We start from the raw sequence: 19,162 nt of genomic DNA, 5'->3' as shown, positions 1-19,162 counted from the left end.
CAGAGACAGTCTCTCTCTTGTTGGGATGGTGTCAGGTTCTGATCAAGCAGCTCACTGAGGTTCAGCTGGTAAGTCTGGTTGTTGTCGAATCTGTGCCTCGGCAGTTACTCACTCGTTGGACTGGTGATTCAGCCGCTGGTAAGGATTCTCTGGAGAGCAGCCGACGATTCTCGTGTTCAACTGCCGGATCCTTTAACTGTCAGGTACTGCTAACTAACAAGCACCTTTCCTGAGAAGCGTCTGGACAACTTCAGGAGCTGATGTTTTACTTCAAAATACGAACTTGTTCTTCGCTGACGACACTAGTTTGAAAGTTGATGTGGTCCCACACAAACAAAAGAGTACTTTTGTAAGATACTCTCTTCTTCAGCTATACAGACAGGCTTAAACTTCCTCAGATACTTTCTAGTTTGACGCGTATCTGATGCCTGCAGCCCAATATAAACAGAAACTATTTTTTTATGAATGCAGTTTGTATGTAGATTGCCTAGTGCGATCCAGACATATGCAAGCAACTCAAGAACCTGCTCCTAGCAACTGTTCTGATTTCCCGACAAGCAGATAAATTTCTTCCCAATATGATGACTCTGTTGGTACGTAGCAGACGATAGTTTGTAATCAATGGTATCTGTTAGTTCATTCGGAGAAATGGCCTGCTCAGCAGTTTCTAAATGAGCCTGTAGCTTGTTACTTTTAAAAGTGACTCTATGCCTAGCAAGCAAACTCTCTTGTAGTGTACTGTGCACTTGCGACAGGAAAGTGGCGGCACTTGCTTCGCACTTCACTGCCTACGGAGACGCGGTTGTCTACTCTGAGGTGCGGGACGCGCGGCGCGATCTATGAGTCTACCTCTACACGTGGCTACCTGCAAGCGACTCGGCGCGTTACATGCTACAACGGCAGAGCGCTGGTGCGGATTTACATGACGCGTTCCGGCCGCGTGGTCAGGGAGCCGTGGGCTGCTGGGGCGACTGCGATGGCGGCAGGGGTGCGTTGTCCTGCTGAAAGTAGCATGTCCGGCGGCGCGGCGGCTCCTGCCAGCATTAGAGCTTGGCCACCCCTGGTGATGTCGGCTCGCCTGTTGGCTTCTGCCGGGCTACCAGTGTCACAGGGCAGGCTACAGCTATTTCCACTCCAGCTGCCAATGGAGACACAGCAACTGCAACAGAAGAAAAGTTGTGCCACTTTAGTTACATCTGCATGACGTTCAGTGGTATATTACGTAGCATAAGAAGGAAAATATTTTTCTGCCAGCAGGGCAGCATTGGAGCTGTATTAACGACTAACGTGAGTCAGCCCCAGTTGCAGGTTACCAATCCAATGGCTTCTGGGTGCAAAAGAAATTTGATTTTCAATATTTCAAATAATTATTCATTCAATTTAAAGATTTAAAATCTTATAATAATCTACTCATCAAGAGTATAGGCTTAACCCACCAAGATAGGCATTACAGTTGGAAGCTGCATACACGTCTTGAGGCAGCGTAAGGCATGGCGAGTAAATTATACAGACCTTACTCATCCATTACTGAAGAATGAGAGCACTTGGCGATTTCCATCAAACTGTACACACAACGTTAAACCTTTACGATGGTTTTTCTCATTGACACTTCCGAAACAATGACGAAACGAAAAACGTTTATCACTTTGTGAGGGTACTGGTGTGTAGTATCTGTAAGTGGTTGTTCTTTGGAGGGCGACAACGCCCAGTGGCGCAGAGAGTCGCAAGCAGAGGCAGTTGTTGAGAGGCTGTGGAAGGTGTAGGATGCGTGAGCCAGAGGCGGTTGCGGAGCGAAGGATTTATCTCTATGTTTAACAGTAGTGGCACGCAGTTTCAATAATAGTGTTTTTATGTTTGTGCAGTGTGGTAAAGGAAATAAATTTCACCAGTTCTTAATGCATCTCCATCAGTTAGTACCACACCATTGCATTTAACAATGAACGAAGTCTCGATATACACGGTCAACTACAACAAGAGGATTGTAACATAATAATCATTAAATAACCCATATAATCTCCGCGGATACGGGAGCTTATAACTTATATTAGTTTTAGTCAGGAGGAAAGGTACATGCTTTGAGGGATGATAATACAATGACGGTAAAAAAGTCGCAACATGAAGGAGGAGTTGTGCGACATAAAGTAAAGTTGGTATGCGTCTTTCTACATCTAAGAGGTGGTGTCTTTTCACAATTCTGGCCTGACACATAAGAATGGTGCTAGTGGCGCCATTATGAGGAAGCGTATCAGGTTTGCTTTAAATAAAAACTGGAACGGCCATGAACGTTAGTTACCTTTGAGACTGGACTTGGTGAGTGTTAGTCAAGAATGGCTTTAAGGCCAAAATGAGGCTATTACCTTGACTTCATTGAGTTTGAACGAAGTTCGTGTAATAGGGCTACAAGAAGCTGGATGTTCCTTCTGCGATATCGTAGAAAGACTTGGCAGGTATGTAACCACAGCACATGATTGCTGGCAGCGGTGGTCACGAGAGTGCACGGTGGCAAGGAGACGGCGCTCCGGAAGGCCACGTGGCACTACAGAGAGGGAAGATCTCGTGTTCGGCGTATGACTCTCGCGCATCGCATTGCATCTGCAGCAGAAATCTGAATAGCTGTTGGCACCACAGGGACACAATGAACTGTCTGTCACAAGTCGGTTTCTTAAGGATAACTCCGAGCCAGACTCCCTGAAACATCCATTCCACTGATCCTAAACCACCACTATTTGCGACTTAAAATGTGTCAAGAGAGAACTCGTTGGACGGCAGGATGGACGTCTGTTGTGTTTTCTGATAAAAGCTGGTTGTGTCTCGGTGACAATGATGGCCGTTTGTTGGTTAGAAGAAGGGCATTTGAGGGCCTGCAGTACCCTGTCCGCCTGCTACACACACTGGCCCTACACCCGGAGATATGATCTGGGGTGCGAATTCGTATGAGAGCAGAAGCATTCTCATGGCTATCCCACGAATATTGACTGCAAATCTGATTAGCAATCTTGTGATCCGACCTGTTAGGCTGCCGTTCAGGAACAGCATTCCAGGGAGTGTTTTCCAACAACATAACGCTCGCACACATACCTCTGCTGGAATCCAGCATACTCTGCAGAGTGTCGACATATTACCTTGTCCTGCTCGACCACCACATTTGTCTCCAGTCGAGCACATATGGAACTTCATCGGAAGACCACTCCACAGTCATCCAGAACCACCGTTAATTGTTCTTGTATTGACTGACCACTTTCAACAGGCATGGAACTCTATCCCACGAACTAACATCCGCCACCTGTACAACATAATGCACGCACGTTTGCACTCTTGCATGCAAAATTCTGTCGGTGACACCAGTTATTAATGCACCAGCATATCCCATTTGCAGTGGATTACCTCGCGCCTACATTAACCTGTGATCGTTCAATGTTAAAATTACCTAGATAAATGAATTCCAGAATTTCATTACTGTACGTTAACTAATTTTTGGTGTAGCTATCTTTTCCGTCAATATAGTTATTGATTTAGTTTGAAATATTTAAAATGTTGTCATAATCTGTTCATTAAGAGTACCGGCTTAAAGCAGTAAGACAAGTATTACAGTTAGAAACTGTGTATAATTATATTATTCACAAGATACTGGACAATTACAGCACTTGGCGACTACCATCAAGTTGTACTCACAATTTTTCAAACCTTTACCAAACTTTTTTCGTTGACTCCTCCCACAGAAATATAAAAGGAAAAAGGTTTGTCGCTTATATTTTTGCTGTTCATGCACTAATGCTCCAGCTTCAGTATCCAAATATACCATTGAGTAAGCTTGCAAAATTATATCATCGAACGATACACATTTCAGGAGATGCGACGTCGTAAACATTGCGATGCGTGAGAAAGTAGCTTTAGCTTAAAATGGAGCGCAATTTACCCAGACTGTACACATCAAGCGTTCTATAGTGAGAGCACGTAGTTACTTCCAACAATCGCAAAACATAGTTTTAAACCATCTGAAACGTTTTCTCGTTTACGCGCTTAACATCTAATTATTAAAGCATAGACTTATTTGGATATTAACCAGGCATTTGAAGCAGTTCTACACCTGGGAGTCGATGTTTCAAAGAATCGTGGTTTACTGGTAGGCCAGATAAGAGAACTTCAGGACAGAGTTCGTATGTTATTACCATCTTTCTCAATGAAAGATATCATGAGAACCTTTTAGAGCTTCCAGCTTTCATGGTTAAAGTAGGTGCAAAACAGTTCTCGTGTCACACGCTACTGGCCACAAAAATCGCAACACACGCGTAACAAATAACGAAATTTTACTATTTGTGCTTATTGATTACAATAGGAAAAATGATTATACATGATCCAATCACATTACTGTGACCGTCACCTGTGCTCGACATCAACGTACAACAGCAGGTGTCAGCACTAGCAACTGAGGTTATGTAAAGCGCGTCAGGAGAATGCGGAAAACAGTGCAGTCGTTGTCGTAAACTGGACGATTTACCTAACGTTCAAAAGGGCGTGATCATTGGATTTCGGACCAGTGGTGGAAGCATTTTCGAAACGGATAAGTTAAACTGTTTACGTGCTGCCGTGGTTAAAGTATACCGTGAATAACCCCGAGAGACTACCAACAGAGTCTCCTCAACAACTTGCTGCGTATGGGCCTCTGTATCGGGTGGCTGATTCACGCACACGTGACAACTGCTTCATTGGCGCTAAGGGCTGGAATTTACGCGGCAGTATTGCAGCTGGGCGTCCACTGATTGTTGACAGGTGGCCTTTTCAGATGAATTACATTTTGTACTGCATTGGACACATGGTCGCTAGTATACACGGTCCTGCAACAATCATCGGAAGGTTCCAGGCCTGAGGTGGGAGCTTTGTGGTATGAGAAAAGTATTCACTGCATTCTCTGAATGATTTCGAGATTTTGGGAGGGACAAGGATCAACAAAAGTATACATCTGTGGTTGGGGCCATCACCATGCGCCATACAGTTCGCTCTTTCCTCAGCGTCGTGGCATCTACCAGCAGGACTAAGCCCGAGTGTGCATACACAGTTCGAAGAGCAACAGTAAGAATTTATACCAAACACCCCCAATCGACAATCTGTGGAACAACTTTGATTGAGCTATCCGCGCCATGGATGTTCAACCGAGAATTCTAACACAAACTAGCACGGCACTGGAATTGGCAGGGCTCCACATACCTGTCGGTAACTTCCAGAACCTCACTGACTCCCTGCTGCGCGTGCGCGCTGCAAAAGGTCGTAATTAAGACTTTTGACCGGTAGTATAATTACTGTGACTGGTCCGCATATTTACACGTATTTCGGACTATACAAAGCGCAAAATCCAGTAAGCGGGCTTCTACCTCTAGCGGAAACAGTGGCCTTAACTCAGCTGAAAACTAAAGAATGGAAGTGATCTTGGGTGACTTGTATATTAATACTAATTGCTTCAATTCTACGCCATAGTTTATCGATGGTAGTAAATGGTACGCGCCCGGGTAGCAGGTATTAATGCGACCACATCCACGACGCGGAGGTTTGCCGACCCGGGATCGGATCCATTTGGTGGATTAACAAGGAGTGTTCCGTGTGCCCGGTAGCCAGGATGTGGTTTTTAAGCTGCTTCCCCACAACTCACTAGGTGAATACCGGGCTGGCTCCCACGAATTTAATCTTTTCACAGACTGAGTGTCGACACTGCTTCTGTCCCAGGGGGTAAGTAGGAGACTGTTTGGTATTCTTAAGAATTTACTCAGCATGATCATCCATATCTGAGGCATCAGCCCGTTTACATTACACGACAAAATTATTTCAGCAGATAAGACATCTGAAGAAAGTACTTTACAACGTAACAGTCGAAAAGTCTGACTATCAGGATACATCGGGACAGCAGAGGCGGTTCTGTGTTATCTTGTTGAAAGATAATTCACGGAGACAATCCAGATAGACTACCACCATCGGCTTTAACACCTCAGAGGCCTAACTGCTACTGTTCAAATCACTGGAAGGCAAACAGAAGATGAGATAGCACCTCAGGCCAATATGCCTGTTGCTTGGCCCATACAACAGTAACGATTGTAATCGGTCAACATCAGTTCTCTTCGCAGCTTCCACATAGATATGCCCATTGTGAGGCCTTGGGAAGGCGGGAATTGATCTGAAACGACGACTAGCTGCCTTAGTCAGTCCACGTTTGCCGCTGGGTGCACCAAAGTCTGTGCGCTACCGCTTCGTCCGCATCTCGTGGTCGTGCGGTAGCGTTCTCGCTTCCCACGCCCGGGTTCGATTCCCGGTAGGGTCAGGGATTTTCTCTGCCTCGTGATGACTGGGTGTTGTGTGATGTTCTTAGGTTAGTTAGGTTTAAGTAGTTCTAAGTTCTAGGGGACTGATGACCATAAATGTTGAGTCCCATAGTGCTCAGAACCATTTGAACTACCGCTTCAACAAAACAGTCGGTGTGTGTTACGCACCAGCAAGTCAGTCGCGGTAAAATATGTTTTGGAAAATGGAAATATTGCGTTTGACGATACCTGTTTCATCAGATGAACAAATTATTTATTTCGAGGAAGCAAGGAACTCAGTAAAATTTTCGATGCAGGCATCTAGAAGCTGAAGCAGTTGTGGTGAATGCAGGAGGATGAACCAATGACGTCACAAACGGTAGCACACTTCAAGAAAAATTCTATCTAAGTGAAATCTGAAACACGTGTTACTTCTGGCATTTAGACAACGTTTTAATCGCATAGAGTTGAGTGTTGGTGCAATTCGCGAAAACTGTAGCCCTAAGCTGTATGTCGTAGCGTCACGTGGTCTTTGTATGTTGTGTTAAAGCAAAATTTTGGTGCTCTGAAGAGACTAATGGAAATCAAAAAGCGAAGAGCAGCTGTCATATACAGCTCACAACTAGCAAATGGTGGCGTTTCCCTAGAGAGCAATATCCCATACAGGTGAGTGCATAGAGTATCTCAAAGCCTCTTATTTCAACATCACACTTCATCAGAGTGCCTATTATCTATTATGTGCGGTGTAACAAGCATTTGTTCCCTGAACTCAGCTTCTGCAACAAGCTTCTCCTATGTAACATCTTTGAAACATCTTCGCACACTTCATGCTGTCAGTAAGTTCATATATTCTCCAGATGCTTTTCTATTACAGGTTAAATGAGTTATAAAATATACAGGGTGGATCATCTAAAACTTACACCGAAAATACTGCGGAAATGGTTTTCACAGAACAGATTGTTACTCAGGAGCTTGTACTGTTATCCACCCAACAGATTGTAACAATATAAGGGGCATTCAAAAATGGTTCAAATGGCTCTGAGTACTGTGGGACCTAACTTCTGAGGTCATCAGTCGCTTCGAACGTAGAACTACTTAAACCTAACTCACCTAAAAACATCACACACACCCATGCACGAGGCAGGATTCGAAACTGTGACCGTAGCGCAAGGAGCATTCAAATGAAACCCGGCCACTAGTGTAAAGTAACGGTAACGATTTTAGTAACTGAAAAATGTAGTTATACACAGTACACATACTCAAAAATAGTCGCCAAAACTGTTGGCACATTTATCCCACTGCGACACTAGCCGGTCGATTCCATCACTGAAGAAGCTCGTGAGCTGCCGTAGGATCCAGGCCTGGATGCAGTCAGACACTTCGTCATCCGTTACGATTCGATTCCCACAAATAGCTTATTGTAGAGGTTGAAACACATGAAGTCACACGGTGAAAGGTCGGACTGTAGGGTGGATGGGCCTGTCCAGGACGAACACCGTCTTCCAGTGACTCGCGCCCCTCAAGGTATCGTTTGCGCCATTCCACAACACTTGAACGACTGAGACTGTACTTACCGTACACAGCCTTCATCCGTCGATAAAAATCACGGCCCCCAACTCCCTCCGTCACCAAAAATCGAATCTCTGCTCGTTGTTCCTGCTTACTCGCCTGCACGTTTGGGAGTGTGCGATAACTTCTGTGACCACCTTCTCTTCGGCGTGAAACCACACTGGCACTATGCAACATCAGACGGTGCGCACGCGTCAGTGTCTCTACCAATAGATAGCGCCACCATACCCGCAGTTACGTGTTGCCTCCTTGTGAGTAAGGCAAAGGTAGACGCACTGACCGGGTTTCATTTGAATGAACCTCACAAACTGTACTGTTTGTTCATGCACACACTTTTTAAATGGAACAATGGCTATTGACATTAAAAGAATGAAAGTAGAGTAGATTAGAACGTCAGTGGTGTTTGTTGCAGGATTCTAGTGCGAGCATTTACGAAATATCGAAAACTTCCCATAACGACACTTGTACAATACCTGTGATAGCACACACACACTAAAGAACAACAAACACACTAGTTGTATCGATTGTGACCAGTGACGAGACAGCTGACCATCACAGGTTGTGTTCAAAATGACCATCGGAGCTGTAGTACTCGCTTCCAGTCTTGTGTGAAAGAATTGCTGCACACGTGCTACCATTCCAGTGGAGAAGTCCGAGCAGGCTGCAGTAAAACGTCGTTGTATATCATCGAGTGTAGTTGGTATATCGTATTACACAGCGTCTTTCAGCTTTCCTCACAGAAAAAAAAAGTGTACAGGCGTCACATCCGGGGAAAAGTCGGCCAAAAACACGTCCTCTGTGTCCAATCCTACGATTTGGAACAATTCGCAAAGTCATGTGCACTAAGGGCTGGACACTTATCCCGTTGGTATCACAGGTTCCTTCTAGTCTGCAAAGGAACGTCTTCGAGCATCCGTGGAATGGTCTCTACGGAAAACAGGCCTATGAGCTGGAGGTTCAGTATCCCACATCACACGTTTGTAATCCATGGACGAGGCTAACACGGATTGTCAACAGACCAGTAGCGCTTGTTTCGATGGTTTAACTGACGTTAATTCGTAAATGTGGCTTCATAACAGGATACATGATACACTGATCAGCCAGAACATTATGACCACCTACCTAATGGCCCGTATGTCCAACTTAGGCAGGGCAAATGGCGGCGACGCATCGTGGTGTGGAAGCAATGAGGCACTGGTAGATCACTGGAGAGAGCTGGAACCACTTCTGCACATACAAGTTACCTAATTCCCGTAAATACTGGGGAGGGGCGCGATAGCTCTGATGCCACGTTCAATCCCGCCCCAGAAATGTTCGATCGGATTCAGATCTGGCGAGTTTGTGTGTCACCACGTCAATTGGAACTTGCCACTGTGTTTCTCGAACGACTCCACCACAATCCTGGCCTTGTGACATGGAGCATTATCTTGTTGAAAAGTGCCACTGCCGTCGGGAAACATGATCGTCATGAAGGGGTCTACCCGGGATGCAATGGGTGTACGAAATTGGAAATTTGTGGTAAGATCTTATGGGACCAAACTGTTGAGGTCATATGTCCCTAAGCTTACACATTACTTAATTAACTTGAACTAAGGCTAAGGACGACACACACGCCCATGTCCGAGGGAGGACTCGAATCTATGACGGGGGAACGCCTCAGACCGCGTGGCTACCACGCGAGGCCAACCGGTGTACGACACTCCTTGGCTGTCAAGGTGTCTTGCGCGAGCTCCACTGGACCCATGGATCACCATGTGAATGTTCCCCTGAGCATAATGGAACCGCCACCAGCTTGTCTCCGTCCCACAGTAGAGGTGTCCAGGAGGAGGAACACGACGGATTCGTGTCCTCCCATAGGAATGATGCAGAGGATATCGGGATTCATCAGACCACGAAACGCTCCGCCCCTGCGCTAACTTGCAGTGCCGATGGTCACGCGCCCATTTCAGCACTAGTAGCCAATGTCTTGGTTCTAACATTGGCACATGCATGGGTCGTCGGCTGCGGAGGCCCATCATTAGAAGTGTTCGGTACACTGTGCGTTCAGACACACTTGTACTCTGCCTGGCAGTAGTTCCACCACAGTTCGCACCGGTCTCGTTTTACCGGTCAGCCCAGCCTGCGAAAACCGACATCTGTAATAATGTGTGGCCGCCCAGACCCCATCAGGTCTGGACTTGGCTTCCCCTTATTTTCGTCACATGTCGAAGGCACAAATTGTCATAATCATTTCCATGCAGCTCTTGACTTCCTTGTACGACTGTGCTGGAGCAAACGTGCGGATCAACTGCAACAGCAGCAATAACAATTACCCCTCTTCTCCCGTCATTTGTTCTCTTCTGTCACGTTGTCTAGGTGTCACACTAACATTTTCACGTAACTTGTTGAAGAGGTTGATAAATAATTGCCGAAATGGTTGCAGCGTATACCGTACGTACCCTACAAGGACGAACTGCATTCTTCCTGCACTCTCCATACACCAGGAGCATTTCAGTTTTTTTTTTCTTTTTTTTCTTTTTTTTCTTTCATTGGTAAATCCCATGTACACTCACGATTTACTGCCTGGATTGTCACACACGAACTGACTAACAAGTCGCTATGCAGTCAAGGAACACACAAGCACACTGTATGCAAAGATACCAACGCAGGTTGAATGGGAAAATTGTGGATAATTTTCAAAATACGATATCTCATAAACGACTCGCGCTACACCCGCGCAACAAACGCCACTGATATTTTAATTTACCCTATTTTTATTTTCTTAATGCCAACAGGCATTAGAAGGCCATTTAAAAAGGCACAAAAAATACAGTTCTTGAGTATTCTTACAATCTGTTTTTGGCTAACAGTACACTCTGTGAAAACCACACATCAACAACACTTTCCATTTACGCCGTATTAGCGATGCAGGTTGTAGGTGATTCGCCCTGTATTTTATAATTATCTCTAATTATCCTACCCCTGTTTTCGACGGCATTTGGAGTGTAGTTTGCATGTTTCATCATTCTTTGGCCATTCTACTTTTATATATTCTTTTCCCCGATATTTGTTTGGGTTGAAAGTTATGAATATACTCTGTGTCCCAGGAGGAATGGTGACTATTCAGGGACGTGTCTGGAACGATAATTCGATGCAAGAATGTCTAATAAACATTGGCTGTAAAATGCATACGTCAAGAGCTACGAGAATATCTTCATCTTCGGTTAAAACAAATCTCGTCTAATGTTAGCCCTTTTCTTGGCATATTTTGAGAGTTGGTAATACGTAAAAAAAAGCAAGGAAAAAAGGTCCAGTAAAAGTACGCTCTCAAGTGAGTACTTCAAGCGCTTTAATTATTTGTTTAGTGGAAGAGATGTGTTTCACAGTAGCGAAAAGTCCAGGTACTCATAGCTCTTAAATTACACATTTTAATTCCAAAGTTTACTAGCCTTTTTTGCTTCAAATGATCATTGATGTCTATCCTTGAATAACGTACATTCCTCCTGTGACACCTTGTATACACATCTATGTTCGGATGTTGTCATGACTGAGTAACCAATGCATTGGTAGCTTTTATGTTAAAGTCTACGACTAGCCCGGCGTTATAATCGAAGCGAAAGTTGTTTCTTTAATAATTATTGGATGGAAACTTGAAATTTGGGGAGAGTGGAAGGAATCTCTTAAGAACGGATTTTTCTAAATTCTATCCCCAAAGGGTAAAAATATATCAGAACTAGGGTAATTTTGAAGTCAGAATTACGAAAATTGGCGTTTGGTTTCTCAGTAACAAATAAAAAATTATGTGTTTCATGATTTCTGGAAATTCATTCCATAAGTGAGTGAATTTCTTTTTCAACATAAATCGATATCACAGAAGTACCAGAGCACTTTTAAAGCTGCATCTGTGAATAGTGGTATTTGGCTTCTCAGTTATAGATAAAAAGAATACAGTTTCGGTGGTTTTGGTAATTCAAACCCTAAGAGACAAAGCAGAGGATGAAAAGTTTTATGAAAACATTTGATTGTGAAAAGATTTTTAAAACTCAACCCGCTAAAATTTGTATTTGGTTTCTCGATTGGAAATAAGAAAATCCGTGTTTCAGTGTTTTTGGAAATTAGGCCCCTAAGGGCGTGAAATAGGTGATGAAGGTGTAACGTAAGTATTTCATTATGATAGAATCTTCCAAATTAAATCTATGAAAACTTGGATTTGAGTTCCGAGTTAGAAATTTAAAAAAATGTGTGTTTCAATGCTTTTGGAAATTCAATCCTTAAAGGTGGAAAATAGGGGATGAACATTTTTATGAAAATATTTATTTATAGTGAAACATTTTATAGCTGAATATATGAAAACTGATATTTGACTTATCTGTTAGAACTAGAGAAATACGTGATAGGAATGAAAATTGGTATAGAAATATCACCATAAGAACTCAAAAGGAAAGATTAACTAAAGCCACCGAGTCCAGTTACCAAAATCACTCTCTGGTTAAAAGTACACACGTCAAAAAAGTTTTGCTTCACCTCGGTTCCGAGTTCCGGAACCTGTACAGGAAATTGGAATAGAGATCAACATAAACATCTTTTCCGCCCTTATTATTGCTAATGAAAACCACGCATTGCATGTTGTGCCACCATACAGCGAGACTTTCAGAGGTGGTGGTCCAGATTGCTGTACACACTGCTTCCTCTAATACCCACTAGCATGCCTGTATTCGTGCCATGCCCGTATTCGTCGTGGCATACTATCCACAAGTCCATCAAGGCACTGTTGGTCCAGACTGCCCCACTCCTTAACGGCGATTCGACGTAGATCCCTCAGAGCGATTGGTGGGTCACGTCGTCCATAAACAGCCGTTTCCAATCCATCCCAAGCCTGTTCGATAAGGTTCATATCTGGAGAATATGCTGGCCACTCTAGTGGAGCGATGTCATTATCCTGCAGGAAGTCATTCACAAGATGTGCACGATGCGGGCGGGAACTGTCGTCCATGAGGACGACGTCGCTTTGGTTCACTCCGAGACCCCTGGACACTTCCCTTGTTGAGAGCTTTTTCTGGCACAAAGTAACAATGCGGGCACGATCGAACAGCGGTATTGACCGTCTGGGCATGGTTAAACTACAGACAACAAGAGGCGTCTTCCTCCTTCCTGGTGGAATGACTGGAGCTGATCGGCTGTCGGACCCTCTCTGTCTAATAGGCGCTGCTCTTGCATGATTGTTTACTTTTTTTGGGGGGCTTAATGACTGAACAGTCAAAGGGACTACGTCTGTGATACAATATATCCACATTCAACGTGTATCATCAGGAGTTCTTGGAACCGGGGTGATGCGAAACTTTTTCTGATGTGTGTATATTCAAAAAAGACCATGCTTTAATGGCCTTAATTAGTGTGAAAAGTTTAGCCCTTGCAGTTTGTAAACTAAATCATAGAAAGCTATTTACCAGTCACCACAACGAATCAGCTTTGATAGAACTGCACAGGAAAAGGTACAGCTACTTAACACGTTATTTGTTAGAGACTCACTACGCGACGTCCTGGTAACTAATCAGGGAAGCTTTGTCTAACCAGCACATAAAAAATATTGATTTTATACCGACCATTAAAAATGACTTTCGTGGTACACAAAAGTAAGCGAAAACTGAAACGGATGAAGTGTGCTAGAACAGCATTACATTGTTTTGTGGTAGTTTACCACCATTACGTAAGTAATCCCTGTTCATGTAAATTAGACAAGGATTATTCTGTTGTAAGGCAACTGACGGTATGGCGGAAGCTCTAGGGAATCAAGCCCATGCTAGTGTGACGAGTAAAATATTGATTTCGCTTCCAGTCGCTTAGTCAAGGACAGTCCAAGAGAGCGGCAGAGCGTGTGCTGTGATCCGTTATCAAAGAGATTACACCATATACTTCAATGTTTTAATATCAGTACGGAAGACTGTGAAAATGTTAAACACTGTGAATCTCAAAATGCCAATGGTTAGTTGGTACTTCAAAAATCCACTTTTTGCAAAATTCTAAGAGGCATACAGTATTAAAGCTAGAAACTTCTAATTTTTTATCATGATAAGACAACTTAGAGTTTACAGGAAGCTAAAATCTTATTTTTTGAATTATTCAACATTTTTCGGAATATTATACGTGCATAATATTAACGTTACCGAGTTCAGCTTCTGGAATTGGATTCAGTTTATCATAAAAACACATTATGGAAATTTCCAGGAAGATACCTCATCACATTTTTTGTGGTATAAAGGAGAAACCAAAATTTTGTACTCGTATTCTGTAAAACGAGTTAGATTAAGAAACCTTTTTTATTAAGCTATAAAGCCAAGATGACAGCACTATATTTATGGTAAGTGATGCTGATGATTTGTCAAGTTTCAAGATAATATTGTAAAGCTTCACGGCACAGGAGGTAAAAGCAGAGGCAGTTTAGAGGCTGCCATTTACCGTCGGTTACATTTGTAAAATTCTGTAGTTCAAAGTTAAAAAATGGCTCTGAGCACTGTGGGACTCAACATCTTAGGTCATAACTCCCCTAGAACTTAGGACTACTTAAACCTAACTAACCTAAGGACATCACACACACCCATGCCCGAGGAAGGATTCGAACCTGCGACCGTAGCAGTCCCGCGGTTCCGGACTGCAGCGCCAGAACCGCACGGCCACCGCGGCCGGCAGTTCAAAGTTAAGAGCTATCTGGTTAAGAATTTAACAGAACATAAATAGAGAACAGAAACACTTACAGGAAAGTTGGGAGCGTTATTAGTCTTGAACTAGCAACGTTATGAATAATTTTCTACTCATAAAGGATGCTGGCTGGATGCTGCTGCGAGTGCTAGAAGCAGTTTCGAAGCAATCGTTCCCTTAGATGCCTGGGCTGAGCATATGTAAATAACGAGGTGTCTGCACGTAAGAGGGTATTTGATGGTTGTCAGTCAAACGGAAATGTGATACGCTCTAGTGTGAAGCTGTTCATGTCCACGTATGCCTTGTTTGGCGCTAATAAAAGCTGAAATTATTGTGTTTCGGTTGAACAACATCTCGTACAACTTGTGAAGCTGCCTAAAAGAGAACATATTCGAGTTAAGAAAATATCTGGAAATCCCGCAGTTGGTAACCATGTTCTGCTTTGTGTGCCACCCGCTATATTATACACTGACAGCAAAAAGTCGCAACACCAAGAAATGATTAATGTAGAGTATTGAAATTTCGGGAATACATTTGTGTAGTTAAAATATTTAAGTGATTTACACCGCAGCCACGGTCTCCGAGCTGATAGTCCGTGCTGCTGCAAACGTCGTCGAACTGTTCGTGCAGACGGTTGTCGTCTTGCGGACGTCCCCATCTGTTGACTCAGGGATCGACACGTGGCTGCACGATCCGTTACAGCCATGCGCATAAGATGCCTGTCATCTCGACTGCTAGTGACACGAGGCCGTTGGGATCCAGCACGGCGTTCCGTATTACCCTCCTGAACCCACCGATTCCATATTCTGCTAACAGTCATTGGATATCGACCGACGCGAGCAGCAATGTCGCGATACGATAAACTGCAATCACGATAGGCTACAATCCGACCTTTATCAAAGTCGAAAACGTTATGGTACGCATTTCTCCTCCTTACACGGGGCATCACAACAACGTTTCACCAGGCAACGCCGGTCGACAGCTGTTTTTGTATGAGAAATAGGTTGTAAACTTTCCTCATGTCAGCACGTTGTAGGTGTCACCACCGGCGCCAGCCTTGCGTGAATGCTCTGAAAAGTTAATTATTTGCATATCGCAGCATCTTCTTCCTGTCGGTTAAATTTCGCGTCTATAGCACGTCATCTTCGTGGTGTAGCAACTTTAATGGCCAGTAGTGTATGAAATGCTGGTACATAAATAACCGGTGTCACCTACAGAACGTTGAATCCAATAGTGCAAAAGTGCGTGCAATATGTTGTGCAGGTGGTGGATGTTAGTGTGTGGGATAGAGTTCCATGCCTGTTGAGCGTGGTTAGTCAATACAGGAACAGTTAATGCTCGTTCTGGAGGACTACGGAGTTGTCGCCCGATGAATTCCCATATGTGCTCTATTGAAGACAGCTCTGGTGATCGAGAAGCCAAGGCCGTGCAGATGTCGACACTCTGTGGAGCATGTTGGATTCCAAAAGTGTTATGTGGGCGGACATTATCCTATTGGAAAACACCCCCTGGAATGCTGTTCACGAATGGCAGAATAACAGGTCGCATCACCAGATTGCCGTACAGATTTACAGTCGAAGTGCGTGGAATAACCACGACAGTGCTCCTGGTGTCATACGAAATCGCATCCCAAGCCATAACTGTATGTATTGTTCCAGTGTGTTTACCAGGCACACTGGTTGGTTGTTGGCGCTCAACTAGCCTCCTCCTAACCACCACACGGCCATCACCGCCAGTGAGGAAATCCTCCAATGAGCTCTTGCTTGACACCACTGAAGTCGCAAATGGTCGTGTTTTGGGCTTAGTGGAATGCATGGTACAAGACTTCTAGCTGGGCGTTTGTAACAGTTCGTTGTACCACTGTGGTGCCAATCACCACTCAAATTTCTGCTGTGGAGATAGCAGGATACACCGAAGCCGTACGAGAAAGACTATGATCTTACCTCTGGGTAGTGACGCGTTATTCTCCGGAGCCCAGTCTTCTTTCGACCGTACATACTCGCGGCCGTCAGTGCCAACTATCACGTACGGTGGCTACTTTTCTACCAAGTTCTTCTATAATGTCACAGAAGGAACATCCACCTTCTAGTAACTCCATTACATAACATAACTTAAACTCAGTGATGTGTCTTTGTCGCCTTCAAAGCATTCTTGACTAACATCAACTCACGACGCCGCTTCTCAAAGGTATCTAAGGCTCACGACCGTTACAGCGTGCATTTAAAGCAAACATGACTTGCATCCTCATAGTGGCTTTACTAGCACCATTGTGAATGCCGCAAAACTGAAAGAGACACCACATTTCAAAGTAGAAACGGACCTACCAACTTTTGTTCATTTCGCAAATTCCTTCTAGGTGCTGCGATCTTTTTCCATCAGTGTAGAAAATTGCATTACAAGTGTCCGATATTATTCTCCATATCTAAGCGCGAGCAACTACCTACATGTAAAAGGAAACAGACTGCAGAAGTCGTCTCTCAATTGTTTCGAATGCTGCATACGATAGACAAGCTTCAACGATTTCCATTCTTATTCTTGTGTAAGTGAACGCTAATCATAATACAATGTTTCGTTAAACGACAGTAGACTGACTTCTTTGCATTATTCTTTGAGAATTAGAACTTTTTATTTCAGTTAAAGCGAGATGAGAAGAGGACCTGTGGAATGAATACTACGTATAGTACTTTCTCCTTCGCTTTCTAGCTATACACACGAATAGTTTTCAAGCCCAGCAGATGGCTGTAGTATCTAAAAATTGCACAAGGCTATCAAAAATTTCAGTTTACAAAATTACAGAGCAAACAAACAACTCTTAGATTTTACCTGCTGCCACACGAAGCCACATATACATGGGACTGTGCGCAAAGTCAGGAAGATGCCTGTTTTGCAATCCTTAGCTACTGCAGATGTCCACAACGCGTCTCTAGCATACTGTAAAGTCAAGTCGATATAGCGAAATTCCCTCAAGAATTGTTATTAATAATGACACAAACAGTAATAACCATTAGTGTCAACCACTTTAACGCAAAAATGGAATAAAAGAAACCCTTTCATTGTTCTTTAACATTTAACGACAAAGTAATTATTAAGGCGGTTATCGTCATCGGCACAAGTTTTAATTGGGCAGAAGCAATGTTACTGTATCGGGTTACCCTCCATTCAGAGGCTGTTGCACGCAGCGACTGTTATATTGACTTGTAAATAATAGATTGAATTGAGTATTCAATGAACTGTGGATGAAGCCCGATCAACAGGCATTACATGCATTGATCAAAACTAATAGCGCATTGAGAACAGCTAGTTTCTAGCTGAAATCTAGATCTGCCAATAAAAATTCCAAAGGACGACTGGTAGCTGAAATCTATTATTTACAAATGTTACTGTAGTTATCCACAGCCACAGCCACGCAGACCTCTGCAAGTTGGTGTGACATAAGAAAACGAAGACTTTCGGAAACGATTTGCTAGATGGTAGAACGTCACTTAAGGGCTTCTGAAAATGAAACTGTCTTGTTTACGGCACTTAAATGGGAATAAAGGCAGAATGTTTGAAAGAAATGCGAGTTAAATCCTGTTATTTATCGAGGTAGGCTGTATTTATTTTGTCCGCTGTATGTACCTCGTATGGGCAATGTGAACCACATAACAGATGTAATGGTGCAAGTCAAATCTTACATACAGGCATTTTCTCTCGGTCTGTTCGTAAATAAGAAACGAACTTCATGATCAGAAGAGATTGAGAGATGGATTAAGTTAGATACAAGGGCTATTCGGAAGTAAGGAACGATCGGTCGTGAAAAGGGAACAACAGTGAAAAATCAGAAGTGCTTTATTTGCAACAGTTAGCTACAACTTCCAGCTACTTCTCCACAGAGTCGCCGCTCCGCCTTAGAATCTGCCGTGGCGTTATACTAACTTTCTAATACACTCGTCATAGAAGGCAGCTGCCTATGCTTTCCCACCATTTTCTACGCCGGACTACAGCTACTTGTCAGTGCCAAAATGTTGATTTCATCACCAGCGGTTCATCTGAGCAGAGATGAAAATCAGAGGGAGCCAAGTCCGAGCTGTATGGTGGATGATGAAAACGCTGCAGGAGCGTCCCCACTGCTCCTACATTATGCGGCCGAGGACTGACATGAAGAAGGAAATGCATGACTTTATGTAAGGTTGCATGAAATCAGGCGAAATCTTTCTGTAGGCATCAGTACTTGGTGGGATACACTACTTTCTAGGCATCTGTTTGCGCTCACTGTGCGCTCAGAAGTGAGAAGGGCTATCGTGACCCTATCTACGGGCATACTAGAGACACTTCCCAACACATCTGTGGAAAGCTTTTTCGAATTTTTGCTGTGGTTTCCATTTGGTGATCGATCGTTCCTTACCTTTCGAATATCATTTGTACAACTTTGAACATAGCTGGTAAGGTTCAGTGACCGTGTCAGAATGATATTGGAACAAATAAGCCCTCGCTCACAAATATTAAGTCAATTTTGACTTAATATTTATGACCGAGGGCTTATTTGTTCCAATATTACTTGTACATTCACAAACAGGCTTGTCTCCACAGGGTTGCCCCCACGCACTCTTCGCGACTGGAACAGAAAAAGAGATAAGTGACAATGGTAAAAA

General features: G+C 43.6%; 1 protein-coding gene across 1 annotated transcript in view; it reads right to left on the bottom strand.

The window, feature by feature from the left end:
- Positions 1 to 1,043: 1,043 nt before the first annotated feature.
- Positions 1,044 to 19,162, bottom strand: part of LOC126176418 (uncharacterized) — a 679,232-nt gene continuing 661,113 nt past the window's right edge. The window contains exon 3 of the mRNA XM_049923575.1: positions 1,044 to 1,159. Coding sequence (XP_049779532.1) covers positions 1,044 to 1,159 — 116 coding nt within the window. The remainder of the gene's footprint in view (positions 1,160 to 19,162) is intronic.

This window comes from Schistocerca cancellata, chromosome 3, assembly GCF_023864275.1.
Source record: "Schistocerca cancellata isolate TAMUIC-IGC-003103 chromosome 3, iqSchCanc2.1, whole genome shotgun sequence".
Lineage (NCBI taxonomy): Eukaryota > Metazoa > Arthropoda > Insecta > Orthoptera > Acrididae > Schistocerca > Schistocerca cancellata.
The sequence above is the reverse complement of the archived record's forward strand: the minus strand, read 5'-3'. Positions and strand labels throughout refer to the sequence as shown.